The sequence below is a fragment of the Orcinus orca genome, chromosome 3, assembly GCF_937001465.1.
Source record: "Orcinus orca chromosome 3, mOrcOrc1.1, whole genome shotgun sequence".
Lineage (NCBI taxonomy): Eukaryota > Metazoa > Chordata > Mammalia > Artiodactyla > Delphinidae > Orcinus > Orcinus orca.
The window spans coordinates 52,047,576-52,068,619 of record NC_064561.1 but is presented as its reverse complement, the minus strand read 5'-3'; the positions used below and the strand labels follow the sequence as shown (position 1 = coordinate 52,068,619).

The following is a 21,044-nucleotide window of genomic DNA, read 5'->3' as shown; positions in this document are numbered from 1 at the left end:
CAAAATTGGTTGAAAGTAAAAGCTAAAATGGAGCTTTACCTACAGATGGTCAGTGATTCTTCTAATCTGCATTAAGAATAATCAGTAAAATGACTGACAAGAAAAAACTTGAATAGTCTTATGGTATTTTTTTCCTGCCAAAAGTTCAAGAATATGCTTTGCTAAACAAAACGACAGACCAGGAGAAAAGGTAAAGTACAGGTATAATCCAGTCTTAACTGCTAACAAAGGAATACGAAAATTGAAACAGATTTAGTAAGAAGCCTTTTTCCTAGCCTGCCTTTTAAATTTTACTTCTTTCTAAACAAAATGGAATCAAATGGGTCTGTATTTTTAATATGGTTTCTTTTTGTTTGTTTGGTTTTTTTTTTGGCGATATTTGGGCCTCTCACTTGTTGTGGCCTCTCCCGTTGCGGAGCACAGGCTCCGGACGCGCAGGCTCAACGGGCATGGCTCAAGGGCCCAGCCGCTCCGCAGCATGTGGGATCTTCCCGGACCAGGGTACGAACCCGTGTCCCCTGCATCGGCAGGCGGACTCTCAACCACTGCGCCACCAGGGAAGCCCCTTCTTTTTGTTTTAAAGTTATTGTAAAGACTTTATTCATTCCGAGCTCAGGAAAAAATATTCAGCAGTATTTTCTATTAGATGGTTAAACTTGTGTTTTTTCATACAACCATCCACACTTACAAACACAGGAGAGTCAGAAAAACAGAGGCAGCAAGAGACAGAGACAAATACAGCATTCAAAGTAATGGCTTTAAATAATGTGTTTTTTTTCTTCAAACTGTGTTTTCTTTTTTTCTATATTTTCCAAAATTTCCCCTATGAACATTATATTGTAACCAAGGGAAAAGTATTAAAATGCCATTAAGAATACAAATCGAGTACTATATCATCATTAGCAACACTTTAACTATTTATAGGCAAATAAGCATCATGGTAGACCAAATTAGTATTATTTGTACTTCCAATGTCTTGTTATCAGGCTAGTAAGTGTAGCAAACTAGTAACTAAAATATATGTATACAAACTAAAATATGTATACCAAATGCTATGTGTGTAAAACCACAGGGACAACTTAGGTACATAATATTGAAATTAATGTGATTAAAAAAAAAAACTGTATTAGGGAAGAATAATTCCCAACATTAAAATCTATATTTAAAAGTGACCTCTTGATCTTAATGCCACAGATTTCAGAAGATACTTTTACGATATAGGTAAAACTATTATGCTCCCTCTAAAAATATCAATCTTTAAGAAACTTTTTAAAAACAACAAAACACCCTTAAAATGAACAGTGAAAAAGACAGTTTTCTCAGGTAACAAATTACTTATGCCAGAAAAATCTGTTCCTTTTTAAAAATGTTTCTAACCAAAAGAGCAGAGAAACAGTTTTAAGAATACTTGCTCTAAAAGCTAGATAATGGACCATGTGACATTCATTTTTCATCAGGGGATGATGGTCTTCACCACATTACCCTTATCTGCAAGGTGAACATTTACAGGTTCAATACTCATACTGCTACCCATCCAAAAAAAAAAGCTTTTTCTTGATCTGAAAATGAAACACAAAGCAATGAATTATGTCTTAACACAAGCAATGGTTCAGTAGAAGAATTAATGTTGCTAAAGCAGATGTTATCATATTTGATTATACAGTAACATAGTTATATAGCTACAGTGCTAAAGCAAGGAAAAAACTACAGTACTCCATCCATATCATAAAAAGAAAACTAATGAAATATTGATAAGTACAGAAGAAACAAATAACAAATCTGATGCTTGCCACTTTCTCTCTAGTGCTACCACGCTGCCATTACTAGCAAAAGCCCCCCTACCAAAAAATAAATAATTTAAAAATTTGAGTGAGGAGAGAGGGAAAAATATTTAATAGCATCTCCTTAGTAGAGAACTTTAAATAAACTTACACTCAGGATCACATGACTAGTAAATAGCAATAGATGTCCAAATTTTGTTAGGCTTTCTAATTCTAATTAAATGTAGCCCATTTTCTATTATGCCATAATGCTCTAAAATCAGAGAATTAGTAGTATCATCTGAGCTAAAAGTCTACTAATTAATATATAAGATGACATCACAAATTGTGCTACTAAAAGAACTAAATGCTGAATTAATGTTTAAAAAGATATATTCTCGGTCATGGAAATTACATTTTCTTTGGTTTTAGTAAAATTAAAAACAAACTATCCAGTTGAAAAGAAGGAAATCAATGTACCCCCTCTTAAACATACATATTCTTAAAAGCAAGGTAAAGAAAACAGTTTAAATAGGAAAGAACTGAAATTGAAGACATCTAAAACCTGAGGCTCTCAACCATTCTTCTGCAGTAACAAGATTTCAGAAAAGAATAACCTGCTTACTTAAAAGAAAATACCCTATTTCAATCCACTTATAGGTATGTAGTATGCTCATGTGCATATTATTTATGACTTCACCTATTTACACGGAGGACTGTGCTGGATTATGTACCTTCTGTTTTCTTCTTCACTTTTCAAGAGGGAACATTAAAATGCTAAATGCTACAATATTTAATTGCTACTTCTAAAAATAATCAACAAGAATATGCACTGAAATATTACACCTCTTCCTTTAGCTATCACAGTAAAAAAATAAATAAATAAACCCAAATAAATATTAAAGAGCAATCTGCTGCCAGGTTTTATTGAGGGAGGAAGGGGGTCCCATAGTCCTTTTTAAAGCTTCTAACTTTTAAAATATGACATTAAAACCACAGAAAATGTATTAATGTTCAAAACACCATTTTAATTTTTCCCTCCCCACATATTATTATGAAAAGTACTCCTAACTGACATAACTATTTTTGAAATTCTAATTGTTTTAAGTTGTAAGAAAATTAAGGACTTTATACTCTTTTCTTAATCAAAAGCTATTCTCACATCAATTCTACTACCAAATTCTTTGATCCATTCTGAGTGATGCTGGCCTTCAATTTCAATAAATAGTTCAGACCAGTATTATCATGGGGTGGAGAAATAAACTATAGAATTTTAATCACCTGTGATGTTTTACTATTACTGAACACTGTTGATAGATATGGCTCAATATTCTCGTAATCTTAACTCAAAATTTTACACTGCATTTGTACTACTTACAGATAAAGTGGAAAGATAAATTTTACAAAACTGTTTTCTATAAAAGTATTTTTCATTCCGGGGGGGGGCAAGGCAAACAGAGAGCAAAATAAACACTAAACACTACTCTGCAGGTAGAAGGAACTATAATAAACCCCTAGCATTCTTGAAAGATGAGCTGAAGACCTTTGTGTATCTTTAAAATTGTGAAAATAAAAATGTTAATGTAGACTCCTGACAATCTCCCAGATTCAATAAAAAATTAAAGTATCCTGTGCATATTATACTTCCTTAACACAGGGTAACCAATATTTAGATTCACTAAATTTTATTTCTTAGGTGAGAAACTTTTGCATGGCAGAACACTTTCCATACATTTCTTTTACTGATTCCATATGGATTTGATTGTGTCATCAGTCCAAGGTACTACCAAACCCTTAAATGTGTTCCTCTTTAAATACGCGTAAAACTTGTTTTCTGCCTGTGAATCATCATTTTCTTAGGCTCTGCCACATTCAATACCAGTACCAGAGGTTGGCTTTCTTTTGAGTCGTTTTTCACACACAAAAAGTTAAGGTGTTACCACAGCCCCAGAACTGGAGCACAACAGGGCTGAGCTGCAAGGTGGATGCCAGTGACTGGCTTATTAGCTAAGTGACTAATTCCCATACTGCAAGTCAGATTTGGATCATGACAAAATTATACATTATTTTCTGTTAACAAATCTTCTAAGATCTGTTATAAAAAGTCAAAACTTTGAATAGAAAAATCTATCAAGACTCTACCGTAATTTAGAAAGGAGAACGGTTACACAGTAGGAAATGTAATGTAAAAAAATTTTATCTAAGAACTTTTATCAGTAACTGACACCGGTTTATAACGTACTTTCTCTTCCCGTCTCTAAAAACAGCCATTACAGATTATCAGTATTCTAAATGATATCTTTATCTAAAGATTTCAAGCTTAAAAACCAGCATTCCAAGTCTACACAATTTCACAATATGCATTAAAAAAATACTTGGGCCCTTGCTTATGTAACAGTTTACCAAACATTCCATGAAAATTTCCAGTATTGATTCAGTATCAGTTTGCACAAGCCAAAATTAACCAGACCCACATCTAAAATTTCTGAGATTCCTAACTGACTTGTTCATCATTTAAGTATAAAGTAGTCCTAACATGTAACTAGCAGACATAATAAATCTTATGAATTTTCCCCCCCAAAAAACCCCCCCAGAAAAATCATTATTTTATGGTTTATGTAGAATTCAAGGTAAGGGTACATAAGATGAATAATCATTAAAGAAGTCAATACTCCAAATTTAATTTCAAATGGCAAACTTTGTACCAGACTAGAATGTATACATAAATTGATCACTGGAAAGATAATTTACAGAAGCAGTAACTAAAATACCTCATTTTATATGAAAGATCATTAAATATTTATAGTCCAACATAAAGTCTTTTGGGAAACACTAGAAACCACATATAATTATTTCAATTTTCAAAAAATACAGGAATTGATCCAAAACAAAAAAATACTTAAATTGGGATAGTAGTTGGATTTCTGCCCCTCCAAGTCTGTCATTTAATTCATTTTTCCAAAAGGTACCAACCCCTTGATCACTATTAAGTGTGACTTAAACTGGCAACTTTTCAAGAAAATAGTTTAGTAATTTATGTAACAGATGTGCAAAGGAAAACTACATGGATGAGATAAGCCAAGAAAAACATCCTGATGTCCACAACTAAATTATGACCTGTGGGAGAAACCATAAAACTATTTCCCTTTCCTTACAACTTCAGTGGTTAGCAATAGCAAATTACATAACCCATTTTATAGCAGCCCTTATTCAGACATTAAAATGAGCCTTGACTCCAGGAACTGTTCCAAAACACAAGGGCCACACTAGAGGAAAACATTGCACATCTATGTATTTTCATGATCTGGTTCATCTTTTATGGTTATTTTGTAGAAAAGCAAAGTAATATGTATATTAATTGATCAATAATTTATTAGAAATGAATAGGGCCCATATCTTGTCTCTGATCCCTGGACAAATCAACCACTGATGTGTCTCAGTTTTCTCATCTGAAAGGTAGTTCCTATGTATTACAGAGATTAAATGAAATGACATGTAAAGCATTTAGCACACATCGTTACTTTTCCGCCAGTATTTATCATTTTTAGTTTGAAGATATTCTTTATATGGCTCCTTAGAGTACACTGGTATTAATACTTATTACTTACCCATCTCATTCACTGCTGTGGGACTTTACAGTCATGGTAACTGGCAGCCTATCTGACCCCAGTGTGCACACTGAAATGAAGATTATTGTAACTATACAGCAAGGCAGGATGGCTATTATTTAAAAATGGCCAAAGATCTGGAAATGAGTTTCACTAAGAGACAGGACAAGTATCAATACAAGCCCTAGCACAGAACTGCCATTTTATGCTTAACAGAGTTTGTATTTTGAAGTTCACTCTCCTTAATCTTGGTACACCACCAACCATGAGCTAGGTTTTTATTTTTACATTAAGCAGCAATTTCTCCTGTAGTGGTAATCTGACATCATCTGATAATGTCTCTAATTTTTTTGGATTCACTAAACTAACTCATAAATATCAGCTACTGAAGCCACACATCCCAAAGCAAATTACACAAAAAACAAAGACTTTTAAGCTATTATAAGAAGAAACATATTTAGCATGAAGTTTATATCTACAATTTGGGGATACTGAAAAAGTTGCAGAATTCTGAGCTTCAAAGTACCAAAAATGAGGCCCATGTAACTCACTCCATGAGGTGTCTAGCTGAACAAAGGATGTTAGAAAAGCCATGACACCCAGTTTCTCTATCCTGTTTCCTCTGTAACAGCAAAATCATTATACTAGGAAATGTCTGGATGTTCACAGGTCTTGATGGTTTATATGGAAGCCCTTCTAATGTCTCTCTAGCATAAGCACTGCTAACATGACCTGGGCAGCAGACGATAGGCTTAGAAAAAAGCTGTCCCAACATAGGCTAGTCCCACAATGCTAAGGAGTTATTATTTTCCAGAGAGGCACTCTGGCAGCAGTAAGGTTTGGGAAGGCTGGAAAAAGGGAAGACTTTTTGAGTGGTTCAGGGAAGCAGAATGAAAAGCTGCTCCCAAGATGTTGCAGAAATGGTGCTTGGAACAATGTAGCAACAGAACAGGCAGAGGCAGCCACCACTAGGAAATTCTTCCTTTCATGGCCATAGAAAAAAAGCTCTCACAACACAAAATTGTATGAACATTAACCACTACCAACTATATAAAAACACATGTGCATGTGGACAAAGCATAAAGGAAAAAAGCCCATAAGAAGTGTTGGGGTGGAGGCACATTTGTTTAAAATTTCACTTACACAATGAAAAAACATGATCTTTTTTTAAAGAAAAGAAAAACAGTACTTGTATATAAAACTTCTTTTCACTTGCTAGGTAAGTGTCCATTGGCTGGAGGAGGATCAGCTTGCACTCCCCTGCCTCAGCAGCCTGTGTGTTATAGCAATGCTCTGTCTGCACAGATAAAAAGCTTTCTAAGAAAACAGCTATGGATGGAGGGCCAGAAGGTAAAGGTATCAGGTTGCTCTCTGCCCCCTGGCTCCTGCAGAACACTGCTGCCTCAACAGGAGACATACCCAAGGAATGAATGCCAGTCCCAACCCAAAACCATTTTCTTATTTCCAGCTGACTTTTTTTTTATCACATAACTCTGTAACTGTTAAGATTTTCATTTTTTATTTTCTTTTGAAACAGTACTCTAGTGTTTTGTGAAAAATACTCTGGGAGACGTTAATAGGTGTGTGAGAAATGTGTTACATGGTAAGGTTTAGGAAATGTTATGTAAAACAAAGGCAACTTTATTACTGCAACACTTGTTGGAGGCTTTACTATTCTCAAGTGTATTATGAATCTCCAACAGGGACTATATTAAACATTTCTAAAAATTTGGGGACAAGACACCTTTTCCCTTGGGACATTTTGAAAGTGTCCCAAGAAACCCACTTTGATGTATTTTTTTTAAAAGGCCCTTTTTTTCCAAACTTCCAAAAATACTGTCAGTTGATACCTTTTACCTTACCATTATTTTTAGTATCTGTTATTTCTCATTTTTAACCTAATGAAAACCTTTTATGTTTTTAAACTCTTATCTGTTGACTGGCTTTCAGCCTTTTACCGTGCTTTATTTCTTATTTTTATCACACTTAAAAAAAACTCCTGATTGAACTTTATTGTTGATCTAAGTTATACATATACTTTTTCTTTTTTTTAATTTGGCTGTGCCATGCAACTTGCAGGATCTTAGTTACCTGACCAGGGATCGAACCCAGGCCCTGGCAGTGAAAGCACTGAGTCCTAATCACTGCACCGCCAGGGAATTCCCTCAATATTATTTTAAGACTCATCTGTTTTACTCTTTTTGTAAAGTCCTTTCTGCATTGGGTTTTAAAAAACTTTAAAACTTTATTCCAACCCCTTCAAAGTTCTCACTTTATTTCAGCTTCAAGTTTTAATTTCTTAATCCTCATTTAATAACCATATGTTAAACATCTTTATTTCCTATATATTTTACTTATTTTATGATATTTTATAATGCACAGCTGAACAAGAAGAACCACAGCAAAGAGCTCAGGAAAAGCGATGGATGGCCTCTCCCCATGGCCCCTTACTCTCACACTGGTAGCTGCTTTTCTAGGCTCCCTCATGCAGAGCTAACATTTTTCACAAGGATCAATTAAATACATATATGAGATACCCCCAAAGAAAGTCCCAAGAGCGGGAAAAAAATGATTATTCTTACAAATTAGTGCTGCTTTTTAACAATAAAATGTTAGTTCCTATGTATTTGAGAGGTAGCAACATGAAGGTAGCTTCACTGTTTTGCATCATCATAAAGCTGGGCAGGCTGGGTGCAGTTGTTGGGATGTCTGGAGTCATCTTCAGGAGTCTTTTCCCTCAATGTCTACTTCCCATTAATTTCCAAAACCTGTTCAATCTGCATTAAAAATACAGGCACTACCTCTAGCCTAGACTCCTATAAAAGCATTTAACAATCTCTCCATTTCAGGTGTATTCTCCTTTTATTCATCCTCCAAAGCACAATCAGATTCATCTTCCTAATATTTAGTGTTGGTCATGTTAGTCTACCACAAACTCATTACCACCTTCCCCTTGAAACATCTTCCTCCTCCTGTACAGTGAACAGTACCATCCTGGGTTATGGCTTGAAGATCACTATTGATTACTTCTCTCCCGTCTTCTAGCTAGCATCCAATCCATTCCCAAGTCTTTTCAACCCCATTTTCTAAGTATCTCTCAAATATGTCCATCCAATTCCAGCTACACACACTGCCACTACCTTGGTCCAGGGTGACCACCATTTCTCACAGGGATTCCTGCCAACAACCTTGTAACCAGTCTCTCTGCTTCCCCTCTATCTTCCAACAGGCTAGAAACAAAGTGAACTCTTGCTGAAATACAAATCCTATCTATCTCAGCTCCCATTTTAAATCCAGCAAAGTCTTCCTTATTACCTTCAAGATGAAGTCCACATTCCTTCATATGAGATACCAATTTATTTCTTCAGTCCCATCACTGTTATTTTCTCCAGGTCTCTGCACATGCTATCCCTCTGTTTCTAAATCCTCTGCCCAAACATCCCATCTCCCCCACCTAATCCCACCTTATCATCAGATTTTAGCTTAAATGCTACTTCTTCCAAGAAATCTTCCTTCAACTCTGGGGATCTGCCTATGTGCTCTACACAGCAAAGCACATTATGTGCTTTCTATTACCTTGAACTAAAACTAAAACCAGTGCACTATATAATGGACGTGTTTGTTTACTTGCCTGTCTCCCCTTCTAGACTGAAAACATCCAGAGGACACAAATTTTCTAACTCACTTAAAATCCCCAGTACCAGGAACAGGCTTGGTGACAGCAGATGTTTAATAAATATTTATTGACTAATTAAACAAAAGGATTAAAATCCTTATAGCTTCTTTCCTCTGACTAAAAAAAGTCCTTGTTGATCATGCAGGTGATCAGGACCTACATAATCTGGACTCAACCTATCTGTCTAGCCTTTTCTCCCACTACTTCTGTTTCATTTACTTTACAGGATAATCATACTGTATTACTAGTTGGAATTTAAACATGCCCTTTACTTTCTTACCTGAGTAACTGTTCACTCCTGGAATCCCCACCTCTTCTTTCAGTTAAAATCAAGCCTAGTATTAAACAAAGATGCAAAAATGAAGACTTCCTGACTCTTTCCAGCCCATAGTCTCCCTTTCCTATGAAGAAATAAACATTATGAATTATATTCTGCCCGTACAATGGCTATGTATGAATTTATCTTAATTCCCTTAATAAAATATAAGTTTTTAAAAAGCAAGTAGAGTTGATTATTTGAGGACTCTGTATTTGTTAGTTTATATTTGCTCACTGAAATGTATTTTTAACACCAAAATCAATATTCACAGTGCTTTTGTGGTCATTTGTGAAGAGTGCAGCAAAACATTAGAGTCACCTGTCATGCATTCCCAGATGAGGTCAAAAAGTTGATGCTCTGTCTTCTTGTTTGAGTTCTTGTACTATAAACAAACGTCCTTTCTCTGGTCTATTCAGTATTGCTTTTTCACATCTTTATGATTTTTCTTGATTTCATTGTTTAATATGGCCCCCAAGCTGACTGCTGAAGAGCTGTCTAGTGTTTCTAAAAGTAAGAGGCTTATGATGTGCCTTACAGAGAATATACCTATGTTAAATAAGACATGAAGTATAGTGTACTTGGCCCTGAGTTCAATGTTAATTAATCAACAATATTAGAGAAGGTGACTTTAAACAGAAACACACATAAAAGAAGGTTACTAATTGGTTGATGAAAATGTGACCAGAGGCCTACAGGAAACTAACCCTGTACTTCCCCTATGAACAAAGGTTCAGTGTTCGCAGTGACTTTTTAAAACATAACTACCTCAAATAATCAGAATTGACTGTACTCCATGTTATGCATTTTTGTTTCCCTCTCAGTGCCTAACAATGAATGCCTCACATAAAACGGGTATTTAATAACTGACCGGTGAATACATAAATGAAATCTATGATCTCCTGGTAACAGAGAGGGGCGGATGGAAGATAAGGAAGCTGAGATTAAGATATGAATAGAGAGGACTAAAATAAACACCCACTGACCAACAAATACACAAAAGAGAATGACATAAGAAATACTACCCTCACAAAATTTCTTTTTTAAAAAGCTGACATAGAATGTTTCAATCTCAGGCTTTTGGGAATCACAGCAAGAAAGACTTGTTAATTTACTATATCCCTTAAAATTAGCTTACTGACCCCTAGCAAAGACTTAAAAAGTTAAGATACCTTGGCAAAGGACTTCTGTGTCCCACAGAAACATGTAAAGAGCTAAATATGAAATTGAAGGCTAAAAAAACCCCCCAAAAAACTTCAAACACTTTAAACTTCCTACTCATGCTCAGTATCAACTACGAATTTGAGAGCATCATGAATTTCACTTCTCTAGATGCTGGAATTCTAATATACAAGCAGCCCTCCCTTTGCATGGCACCTTGTTAACTGGAACTCATACATACTGGGCCAGGCCCTCACTTGGCACAATCTATTACCACAGAAGAACTGAGCAAAGTAAAGACTGCATAGCAGTAATTCTTGTGTGTTCCTTCCAAAGTAACACAAATGGCAGAGGTAAATGAGGACATTTTATTGCCTGCTTCACATTCTATTCCATAAGATGGCCATATATATTTGTTTATTGGTTCTTAAACACTTATGTAACTCTACAGGCCAGGCAATGTCTAAGCCCTTTAAAAACAATTCATCTAATTCTCCTAACAACTCTATGAGACAGTATTATTATCCCCATCTTACAGATGAGGAAACTGAGGTACAAAGAGGTTATCTCACTCTAGGCCACACAACCATTAGTGACCTCAGTATTTGAACCTAGATGATCTGACTCCGGAGATAAAGGTCCAGAGCTTACACTCCTAACTGCTATGCTATAATCATGACTTTAACCAGTGCCCTCCTTCTACTCTTGTCCCCACCCTCAATCTATTATTCAACTCAGTACCAAGAGTAAGGTACATAAGTGAGATCATTTCACTCCTTTGCTTATCAAAATTCCTCACTGGCTTTATACACTTAAAATAAATCCAAACTCCATGCAATGGCCTACAAGTCCCTGAGCCTATCACTTCTCTTCCACATGCTCTTACCATATTGTTCTCTAACTTTCTCACCAGCTCTTTCCCCACTCTGGGTCTTTGCTCACTCCATAATGCCCTCTCTCTGGAACACTCCTCCTTTACTCTGTGTGCTCTAAATTCTTTAAGTCTTAATGTAGATACCATATTCTCAGGTCTCATCTCACCACCCTAATTAAAACAGCCCCATTCATCATTCTCTACTTCAGCCCCTTTTCTTCATAACTCTCAAAAAATACGTAATTATTTTGCTTACTTGTTCTTTTTATCTCTCCCCACCAAAACTTGCTTACAACTATACTTCAAGTATCTGAAAGAGTTCCAGATGATCAGTAAATATTCATTAAGTGAATGAGCCAGGTTGTCCTGTGGCTTCCTGCAATCCTTAGTACAACACCTCATTCTCTTTGTTGTATGGGTATCTGACATGAGAAGCATACCTATAATTTGAGTTTTCTCTATCAGAGATTATCTAAGCATTAAGAATATAATTCATTCATTAAAAGATGATCATCACCATTTATTCTAAAAAACTCATCTGAAAAATATTATCAGTCTAAAGGGAATGTTAATTATGTAGTTATTATTTTCAAATTATTCCTTATAAATCTCAACATGACCAAAGGGATATTACCTATGTTAAATTCAAACACCAGTGTTGTATCTCCAGCAAATTTCTCAAGCTCTTCTAACTCTTAATGTTCAAATTACTTTTATTTAATTATTTAAAATTGTGTAATTTTGCTGCATTTTAACATTTATGCATATATAGTTATTTTTTTAATTGTTCAGAAAATGAGACTCTCAACCTATGGCCAGTTTTTTCCAATTTAAGTCAAAAGTGTTTCATATTCCAAATGAGTTATCTATTTGGTTTGGGGGTAAAGTAGGCATAAGTCTACACTTAAGCTATACATCCTAAGATTATCTACAGGAAATTAATCTTCAATACTTATTTCTACAAATATCACAAACATAAGTATTTTACATTTGCTAGCTAAATAAAGCACCAACATCCAGCATTCTAATTAGAACAGTACTGCCATAATTAAGTGAGACTTAAATTACTCAGTAATCAGCTGCTAGTATAAACAATTCAAAAGCCAAACAGGAGATATAATAAAAAGTATGTGAAGTACAGGTAGATGGTTGTAACATGAAATACCATTAGGAAAAGTGTACTCTGTGACAGCATTTTATTGACATAATCAGATTATCTACAATGTATATACTTGTATAGCAAGTGCTTTGATTTTTGTCTTTTCATACTTAATTGATTCACTGAAAGCAAATTACATTGCTGGATGTGGGAATAGCAGGAGAGAATAGCAATGCAGCATCCTTCACAAATCTTATTCTCTTAAGGTTTAAAAATACGAAAACAAAATGTTAAACTTTAATTATCCAAAAGAAAAATACCACCACCACATTTCCAAAGAGGTCTTTATCCCATGTGCCACCTCTCTGTACTGTAGGTGTTCCTACATGTAAGAAGTTCTAGCAACATCTTAATTATGACAAAAATCTCTCTAATCTACCAAAAAATCTCTTTTTAAAATCTGTCCCACTGCTAAAAAGAACCAAAGCCAGGGGTCCTTGCAGAAATGGCTGACTCCAGGGCTGAAGCAGTGAAAATACAGGACAAGCTTGAAACACCTTGTGCCAGAAAGAGCAAAAAAAAATAAAACGGCATGACGAAAGGATACAGGCCAGCTTCACGGGGCTCTCACTGGCTACATCAGTGACAATTTGAGTCCTGAAATAAGTGGCAGACAGTAATGGATTACAATCCACTGAATAAAATGAAAATCCATGAGAGAGGGATGGAGGAAAGAAAAAAAATAACAGCTCTTGCTTAAAGTAAACTGATAACTCTGAAGAGAAGGGGAGGGATGAGCATCACTATTTTTAACCATTATAGTAAAGACTGGCTCAAGCAATCATCTGTAGATGCTAAATCCAGGGGGGAGTCTGATGAGGAGGGGGTCTCAGAGTATCTCCCCACAGATTGCTTATTACTTGCAATTAGATAAATAGTGACTATATGGTAGAGGAGTCAGACAGCACCTTGACTGAGTGACCAAAATTAACATCACTATTGAGCAACATACAGAAATTGTTTTCCCCCTGAAAAGGACACAGCATCACTTAATGTAATTTTCCAGCTCAGAAAACATAACCCGAGGAAGTATCAGCTAAACTTAAATTGAGGAATATTTTATAAAATAACTGGTCTATAACCTTCAAAAGTGCCAGTGTCATTTTTGTTAGGAAAGAAAGGTTAAGGAACTCTTCATTAAAGGAGAGTAAAGAGTCATGACAATTAAATACATGATCCCAGATAGAATCCTGTACTGGAGTGGGATAACTGGCAATATTGGAATATGGGCTACAGGGAGATAAAATTATTGTTTCAACGTTAAATCTTCTGAATCTGCTAACTATATCATAGCCATATGGAGAATAAACCTTGTTCTTAGAAAATACACACTTGAGGCAAAGGGGTCATGTAACCTACTTTCAAATGGATCAGATGAGTGAGTGAGTGAGTGAGTGAGTGAGAGAGAGAGAGAGAAAGAGAGAGAAAGAGAGAGAGAGAGAGAGAGAGAGAGAGAGAGAGAGAGCGTGCGCGCGCAGAGAAATAGTAGAAAAGGAGGGAAATGACAAGTAATTATGGCAAAATCTTAAAAATTGGTGAATATGGATGAAGGGTATACAGGTATTCTCTTTACTATTCTTAAAACTTTGATTTCAAAATAAAAAGTTATTTAAAAATCTGCCTCACTGCACAACACTGTGAATGTGCTAAACGCTACTGGATTCAACACTTTAAAATGGTTAATTTCATGCTATATGAATCTTAACAGCAATAAAAAACATTTTTTTCCCTAAAACTACCCCTCTAAGTAACACAAATAACTTGGAACAAAGTCAAACTTCATGAAAGGATTGATTGGTTTATTTCTTTTTCATTTCAAGCTGTCATTTTCTTGATTCTATAATTTGGAGAACATTTATTTCAGTGTCAAATTAGGCAGTAACTAGCTTTTTCAAGTGCAATCATTCCTCCATTAAAGCATCGAAGAGTTTTGATAGAGTGAACACTATACATTATGCTTTTAGATATAGAATGCATCAGTTTTAACGTAAAGGAAGTTTATCACAGTTAAAATGCATTATGAAATTTAGGCTCACCTGACTTTTTATAATTAGTATCATTCTATTTTATAATTAAATTATAGTAAAAAAGAACAATTAGTAGCATAGCATATGCAAATCATTCTTTTGGTACACCAGCTACCACACACACCCCCCAAACCACGTTAACATGTCAAGCAATGTTAAGTACTTATATGAGTAAAAAATCCTCAAGGTTAAACATTTCACACAACTTATAAATAGGCCAATCACACCCTCAAGGACTCTCTTAGGATTATTCTAGTTACAAAGTTCTCATGAAAAACAGTAATCTATTACCATTTTTTTTAATAACAAAAGTTAATAAAAGCTAGCTAAATGTTATATTTAGATACAACAGCAATGTTCTATTTATGACTCTAAATAACTAGGACACCCATTCCCACTTGCTAGAAAAACTTTTAGTTAAATATTTAGCATAACATATTTATTTGAAAATTGTTCTGGAAATACCAGTCATTTCAAATTCAACTGTATATCTTATGACACACGTTAACAATTCAAGCACAAGTTCCTCAAATGCAACTTCTAATAAATTTTGAAAGCGTAAGCTCCTGAGGTCCATATTTTTTTTAAAGTATGGGAATATTATTCCTATTCAACAACCAGAAACAGTCCTTCTCTACTTTAAGCAGCTTCAGACTTGCATTGTTTTGTGTGTAAGTTTAATTGCGAAACAATCTTTCCTATTGCTGACAGTTGCTTAAGGTCACTTGCTCAGGTTACTTAGTAAATCAATTTTTTTTTTCCAAAAAAGAAAGGACAGTGTGATGTTTTTCTTATCAAGAGATGTCATATGTTAAACTGGTTTCAGAAGCAAATCAAATAACCCAGTGTATTAAAAAAAGAGTACAGCATAAGAATTGTTAGCATTATAAATCCCAATTCTAGTTTTTACAGGTATAATAAAAGAGTAGCTACTAAAATAACAGTAAAAATTTTACTGTTAAAGGGGTTTAAAGTTTATTAAAATTATTTGCCAACTTTTAAATTCCTACTCTTTAGAACTAATCTAAGGAATGACAGTTTTTGTTCACCTATATCTTTTAATTTTAGGTTACACCTTTTTAAGCTATCTCATAATGACCAAACAAAACAGAAGAACAAGAATTTACTGAGAACACAATGGTAAACCTTTTCACAATATATTAACTCATTTAATTCTCTCAACATTCCTGGAAGGTAGACCTTATGCCCATTTCATACAGAAATGCACAAAAAGTCTCTTGACTTATGATGTCTTCCCTCAAATTACTCCTCCCACCCCTCATTTAAAAATAAAACTGAAACCCAAAGAAGTTTGCTCAGCTTGGGCATACTCATAACAAATTATCTTTTAAAATATGTGGCACCCTATTTAAAATACCCTATTAAGGTAAGTTTATTAACTGTATTATGAGACTCCTTCAGGAAAAAAATCTAAAAGAAAGTACTAAAATTACTTAAGCTTAAAAAAAAGCATAAAACCTTTCTAAGAGAATGACAAAATTATGAAACATCCTGCACTGGGACAATATGTGAAAACTACATCTTTGTAGACACAAATGCTTGACGTTGTAGTTTGATCACATCACTTATAGATGTTTTCACTTCTATGTGATTAAGTTCAGATGCACTGCCAAATATCAAACACTAACTGAAAGTATATAACTAAGAAATCCTATCAATAGAATAATAAAATGAGAAATCGTGCACCTCAGCAGTGATAAGTTTGTAAAACTACCTGTAAGTGAACTCAAATAATTAAAAAATTTTAAATAAAATTTAAAACTTAAAAATATTGTCAGCAATAGTTTTTTTCCATTTTCATCCACGATCAATTAAACTTAGATTTACTCAAATGCATTTCCAAATCCCAAAAACTAGGCTCAATTTTTCTGACATGAAGGAAATTGTTTCCAGAACCTCACTACTAAAATTTTGAAGCCTATATAATTTATTTCCTCTCAAACTCAAACAAACACAAACCACCAAACATCTACACTTTATTTATTTATTTATTTTTTTGCTATTTGGAAGAGAACTACTGAATTTATTCTCCAGAAGAAAAAGCAGACCTGAAGCATCACATTACTGGAACACCTGAAACATGCTGACAAGTTATCTTCTAAACTTCAACGAAAGCTGCTTGCACAAACTATTTAAAGAATATCTGCCCCTATTAAACAAGCCAGATGTGTTAAGGAAGTCAGAAGCTGAGTCACTTCATTTCTTTCTGTTGCCTCCAGTTGCTAGAATACTGGCAATTCGCATAAATATGTTTAATGTATCCATGTAGATTCCCAGCATCGAATTGATGGGATCATATTTTTGAACTCCATACACTGGTACTACTTCTGCACGCTTGATTACTTTCTGTGTATCATACAGAAGAAACATGCTGAAAAGAACTAATCCACCATAAATTGCTACCGAGTACAGCGTGGCGCCAGCCACAGTGGTAGGTGGAAGAAACATAGATCCTAGTGAGGACACAAAGACGACACCCAGGCCCACGCCCAGGGGTGCTCCCATGTTCAAAAACTTCTCACTGGGTGCACACATGGCCACAGTGGAGAGGCCTCCCACAACACCAGCTGTGTACCATGCGGCTCTGATGAGAAGAGGCCCCCCTAATATCGTCAGAGGAGCCACCACTGCACCCATCACACCAGAATGTAGTAACCAAGCAAGATGCTTTGGGCCTGGGCTCTGGTCATATGATATCGACTGGACCAGCATTCCAGCTCCAATCATGGCTGCAAAGGTTGCACCAATTGTCACCCAAGAGCCTCTCATCATGAAGTTCATGAGGGCAGGAGTTCTATTCACTGCCAGGGCAGACAAAGCTGTTATGCCGATACTTCCTGCTAAGTACATATAGGTGGTATGAATTCTATCCTTCACATACTGAGGCCAAATTACGGCTTTTTCAAGAGCTCCAATCTCATTAGACATTCCCAAGCCATAGTAGCACAAAGCTCCAAGACCAACAGCAGCCCCTCCAGCAATAAACCATCTTCCCATCTGATCAGTTTTAAATATTTTTTCCAGTGATGGCTCCAAAGCTGCCTCCTTGAGTTCTTGGCTAGTTTTCCCACGACGAATTCCAAGTCTTGTCTTGGTGGCATATTCCCTGCTGGGTGGTAAGAGCCACTGATTTTTCGTGATGGAATTCTTCACAACAGGGGAGGCCTTGGTGAGAGCTGGGTGGAAAACCCTGGAAGGTAGTGTCCGGAGACACACAAGTCTTGCGGCCAGCATGGTGGTGCACCAGGTTTACCAAGCAGATCTGAAATGCTCAGTCCCTGGTCAACTCAAGCGCGCAGTTCCCCCTCCGGGCCGGCGAAACGCAACGACCACAACCTCTCGCGCCCTCTGCCCACCTCTTACTCCAAACATCTACACTTTAAATTATTTAATCTGGACTATGTGATTGGGGTAGAAGGGGGACCTCCCTTTGCAACAGAACAGCTTCTTAGACAGTATTCAGTAATGTCATCCTCTGCTTGGAACCATTTGGGAGTAGGTTCTTATCAGTGAGCCCACATCGTTTGACCTGTGTTTAAGATTTTTCACTCCATGTTTGATTCCTTATTTGGCCTTATCCTCCTTTCAGCAAACACATATTTTGAAATACCAGGATCTATCTTTTTCATTAAGCCTTTGCTCTGTCTTAATTGTTCTTTCCATTCTCTGAATTTCTACAGTATATATACCTATACCCCAAATTCAGATATCATATCATCTTGTATTATTGTCTTTTTCATGTGCTTGTCATGTGCATCCACTTCACAGAATCATAAGCTGCTATTGGAACCATAAGGTCTGTCAGTCAGTTTACAGTACTGTACAGTGCTTGTTGTAGATATTTAATAAGCACTCACTGAAAGATCCTTATAAGATATGGTGAAGATTAGTAAGGGTATCAGTAATGTATTTTCAGTTATTATATACCATTTAAACACAACCTATGCCAAAAACATACTCCTTGGATAGGTACATAACGAACTAAGGAAAATTATTCCCAAATTATTCAATCTGAGCATAAGAAAAATTGGGAAAAGTTGTACATAAATCAGGGTAATAAGACATAGCACTACAGGCACAGTTAACTGACCACAATATAAAGATCAAAAAATTGTGTGAAACTTATTAAAGTTGTGGAAGCTGGCTACAGGGGACTAATTCTGAAACACATACTACAGCTCATGACTGTCATGACGTTTTTTTTTAGGATTAATTACAGTGAGCAAGTTCATTACAAGAAAAAAAAGATTTCCTTTTTCACCTACAACTGTTTGCTTCTCGATCGTTGAGGGGCATCCTACTTACATTATTCAGAGTATTAAAAGAGGCCAGAAAAATTTTCTTTTATGACTGGTACATATACGGAAGAAAGGAATAAATACTCATTGAATTTGGTTCAGAAGCTTATTATAAACTTTTTTCAAGTAATTTTTAACTTGCTTAAGGCATACACTAGTAATTCACCTCTATTACAGTGAATAATGTCTTGTACAAGTTAGCAAAAACTGTTAAATATATGTTCTGAAAGCAGACACTAGATTTAAATCTAGACTCTATTTTCTAGATGTGTTACTTCGGGCAAGTTTCTGGACTTCTCTGTGGTCATTTTCCTCAACCACAAATTCAGAATAATAATAATGTTGTCACTATTGTTCTTGGCACATGACAAATGCTCAATAACGATTTGTTTTTATTAGAAATATCTGTACTTAAAAGATTTCCTCAGTAATATAAAACTTACCAAATTTAACATACTCATTCAAAAAAATATTTACTGAACACCTACTGTACGTCACACACTGTACTTGGAGTAACTAATATAGCAGTAAACAAAACGAAGTCCCCGCCCTCAACGAGCTTATATCCCAGAGGCAGCAGACGGAACAGATTATAGGATTAAAATTTTTATTTGGCTTCATGAGAAATGAGCCACACTTCAGAAACCCATTCAGTACCAAACTTATAACTATAAACCAAACATATCAAACTAAGGATATTATTTTTAACCATTATGGTTTAACTTCAAGTAAAAAGTTTTAATCATACAATCTTAAGTCACTTTTAAAAATTACAAGTGATGAATATGCACTGTTCTTTAATGATTTGCTAAAACTGCTAAAACTGCATAGAAACAAATAGCAAGAAAAATAAGAAATTGAATTTTAAATATATGTCTTCTTTCTATTATAAAAATAAAAGCTACCTAAGGGAATTCCCTGGCAGGCTAGTGATTAGGACTCCATGCTTTCACTGAGAGGGTCCCATTCAAGCCCTGGTCGGGGAACTAAGATTGCATAAGTCATGTGGCATGGCCAAAAAAAAAAAACCCTATCTGGACGAGAATTTTTTTGAGTGAAACATTTTTAAATGCATACATACACGTTTATCACATAATGGTGAGTTTGTGTGGAAGTTATAAAAAAATTATTTATATTAGAATTAGGTAGAATTTACTCTCCTAAGAATTTCTAAACTAAATACAATTCGTATGTCAAGAGAAGACACTCCAAAATAATTGGCTAACTAGACTTCTCTTAAGTACAAAACACTCTTGGCTATTGTTGCACATTAACAAAATCACTCATATTTACTATAGTCATAGTCATGAGGAGCTATCAATACATGGGAATGCATTATGTTATTTTACCTGTATGAAATTACCTGGCTAAAGGGCTCTGGTAAGCCAAAGGAATTTCTTGCCAGTTTGGGAGAGTGTACTGAAAAACTGGAAAGCACACTGCAATGTGCTTTCCTTCTATATACTGCTCATCCATTATCAGAGATTATGAATTGGATATCACATTTTAGAGGATTCTTTTTCTTGATTTTGTTCAGTTTCTTTAAGATAGACTGTCAACTTCAAATTGCCCTCACAAAATATATCTTTTTATATTTTAGAAGAAATATTTTAGATTAGCAGCATCTTTAAAATCTTGAGAAAATACAAAACAAGCTGAATAAAAATTAGCAGATGGAAATGCAATATGTCCTTCCAAAGACTTTATTCCTTACTTATGTCTTTTGAAAGAGTTATTTCTGTAATATGCTTTACAATATTAAAGGCATTTGTGATTTGGTGAACACAACATAAGGCACATATTAGAGATATTTTTATAGTTCTCCTATACATTGCTTACATGTCTATTGAGGTGAATATACATTGAAAATGATGATTTATGGATTAAGACACAGCTCTTATATACTTGTAAATAATCTACTTTGACATTTTCTTTACTCCTTCAAACACTATATTCCTTTCACTTTTCTCTACACGTTATAAATTGTTATAAATTACTTTTTTAATTATACAATAATGACAGTGTTTCAAGACTTTATTTTATGTCAAGTGCTATGCTAAGTGTTTCACATAAATATAATCCTCACAAGAACCCTGTAAAATAAATACCATCCTATTTTATAGATGGGAAAGTTTGGAGATACT

General features: G+C 35.0%; 2 protein-coding genes and 1 long non-coding RNA gene across 6 annotated transcripts in view; 1 reads left to right on the top strand and 2 right to left on the bottom strand.

Moving 5' to 3' along the window:
• Positions 1-21,044, bottom strand: part of CLINT1 (clathrin interactor 1) — a 67,228-nt gene that overhangs the window by 33,155 nt on the left and 13,029 nt on the right. The window contains exon 2 of one of the 4 annotated variants that reach the window (XM_033407912.2): positions 9,325-9,379. The exons of 2 other annotated variants lie outside the window; for them this stretch is intronic. The gene's annotated coding sequence lies outside the window, so the exon portion shown is untranslated. Of the gene's footprint in view, positions 1-5,368; positions 5,388-9,324; positions 9,380-21,044 lie in introns of those variants that run through there. One more of the 4 variants, XM_049707804.1, reaches the window with a different exon arrangement.
• LOC125963942 (uncharacterized) overlaps positions 1-21,044 on the top strand; it is a 59,687-nt gene that overhangs the window by 35,015 nt on the left and 3,628 nt on the right. The window lies entirely within an intron of this gene.
• On the bottom strand, positions 16,605-17,963 carry LOC101280690 (growth hormone-inducible transmembrane protein). Its single transcript, XM_004280975.4, has one exon. It carries the CDS (start codon positions 17,834-17,836, stop codon positions 16,799-16,801), a length of 1,038 nt encoding a protein of 345 aa, XP_004281023.1. The 5' UTR covers positions 17,837-17,963; the 3' UTR covers positions 16,605-16,798.

Excerpts from the sequence above, each read along its gene's own strand:
- LOC101280690 (XM_004280975.4), bottom strand. The coding sequence starts at position 17,836 with ATGCTGGCCGCAAGACTTGTGTGTCTCCGGACACTACCTTCCAGGGTT.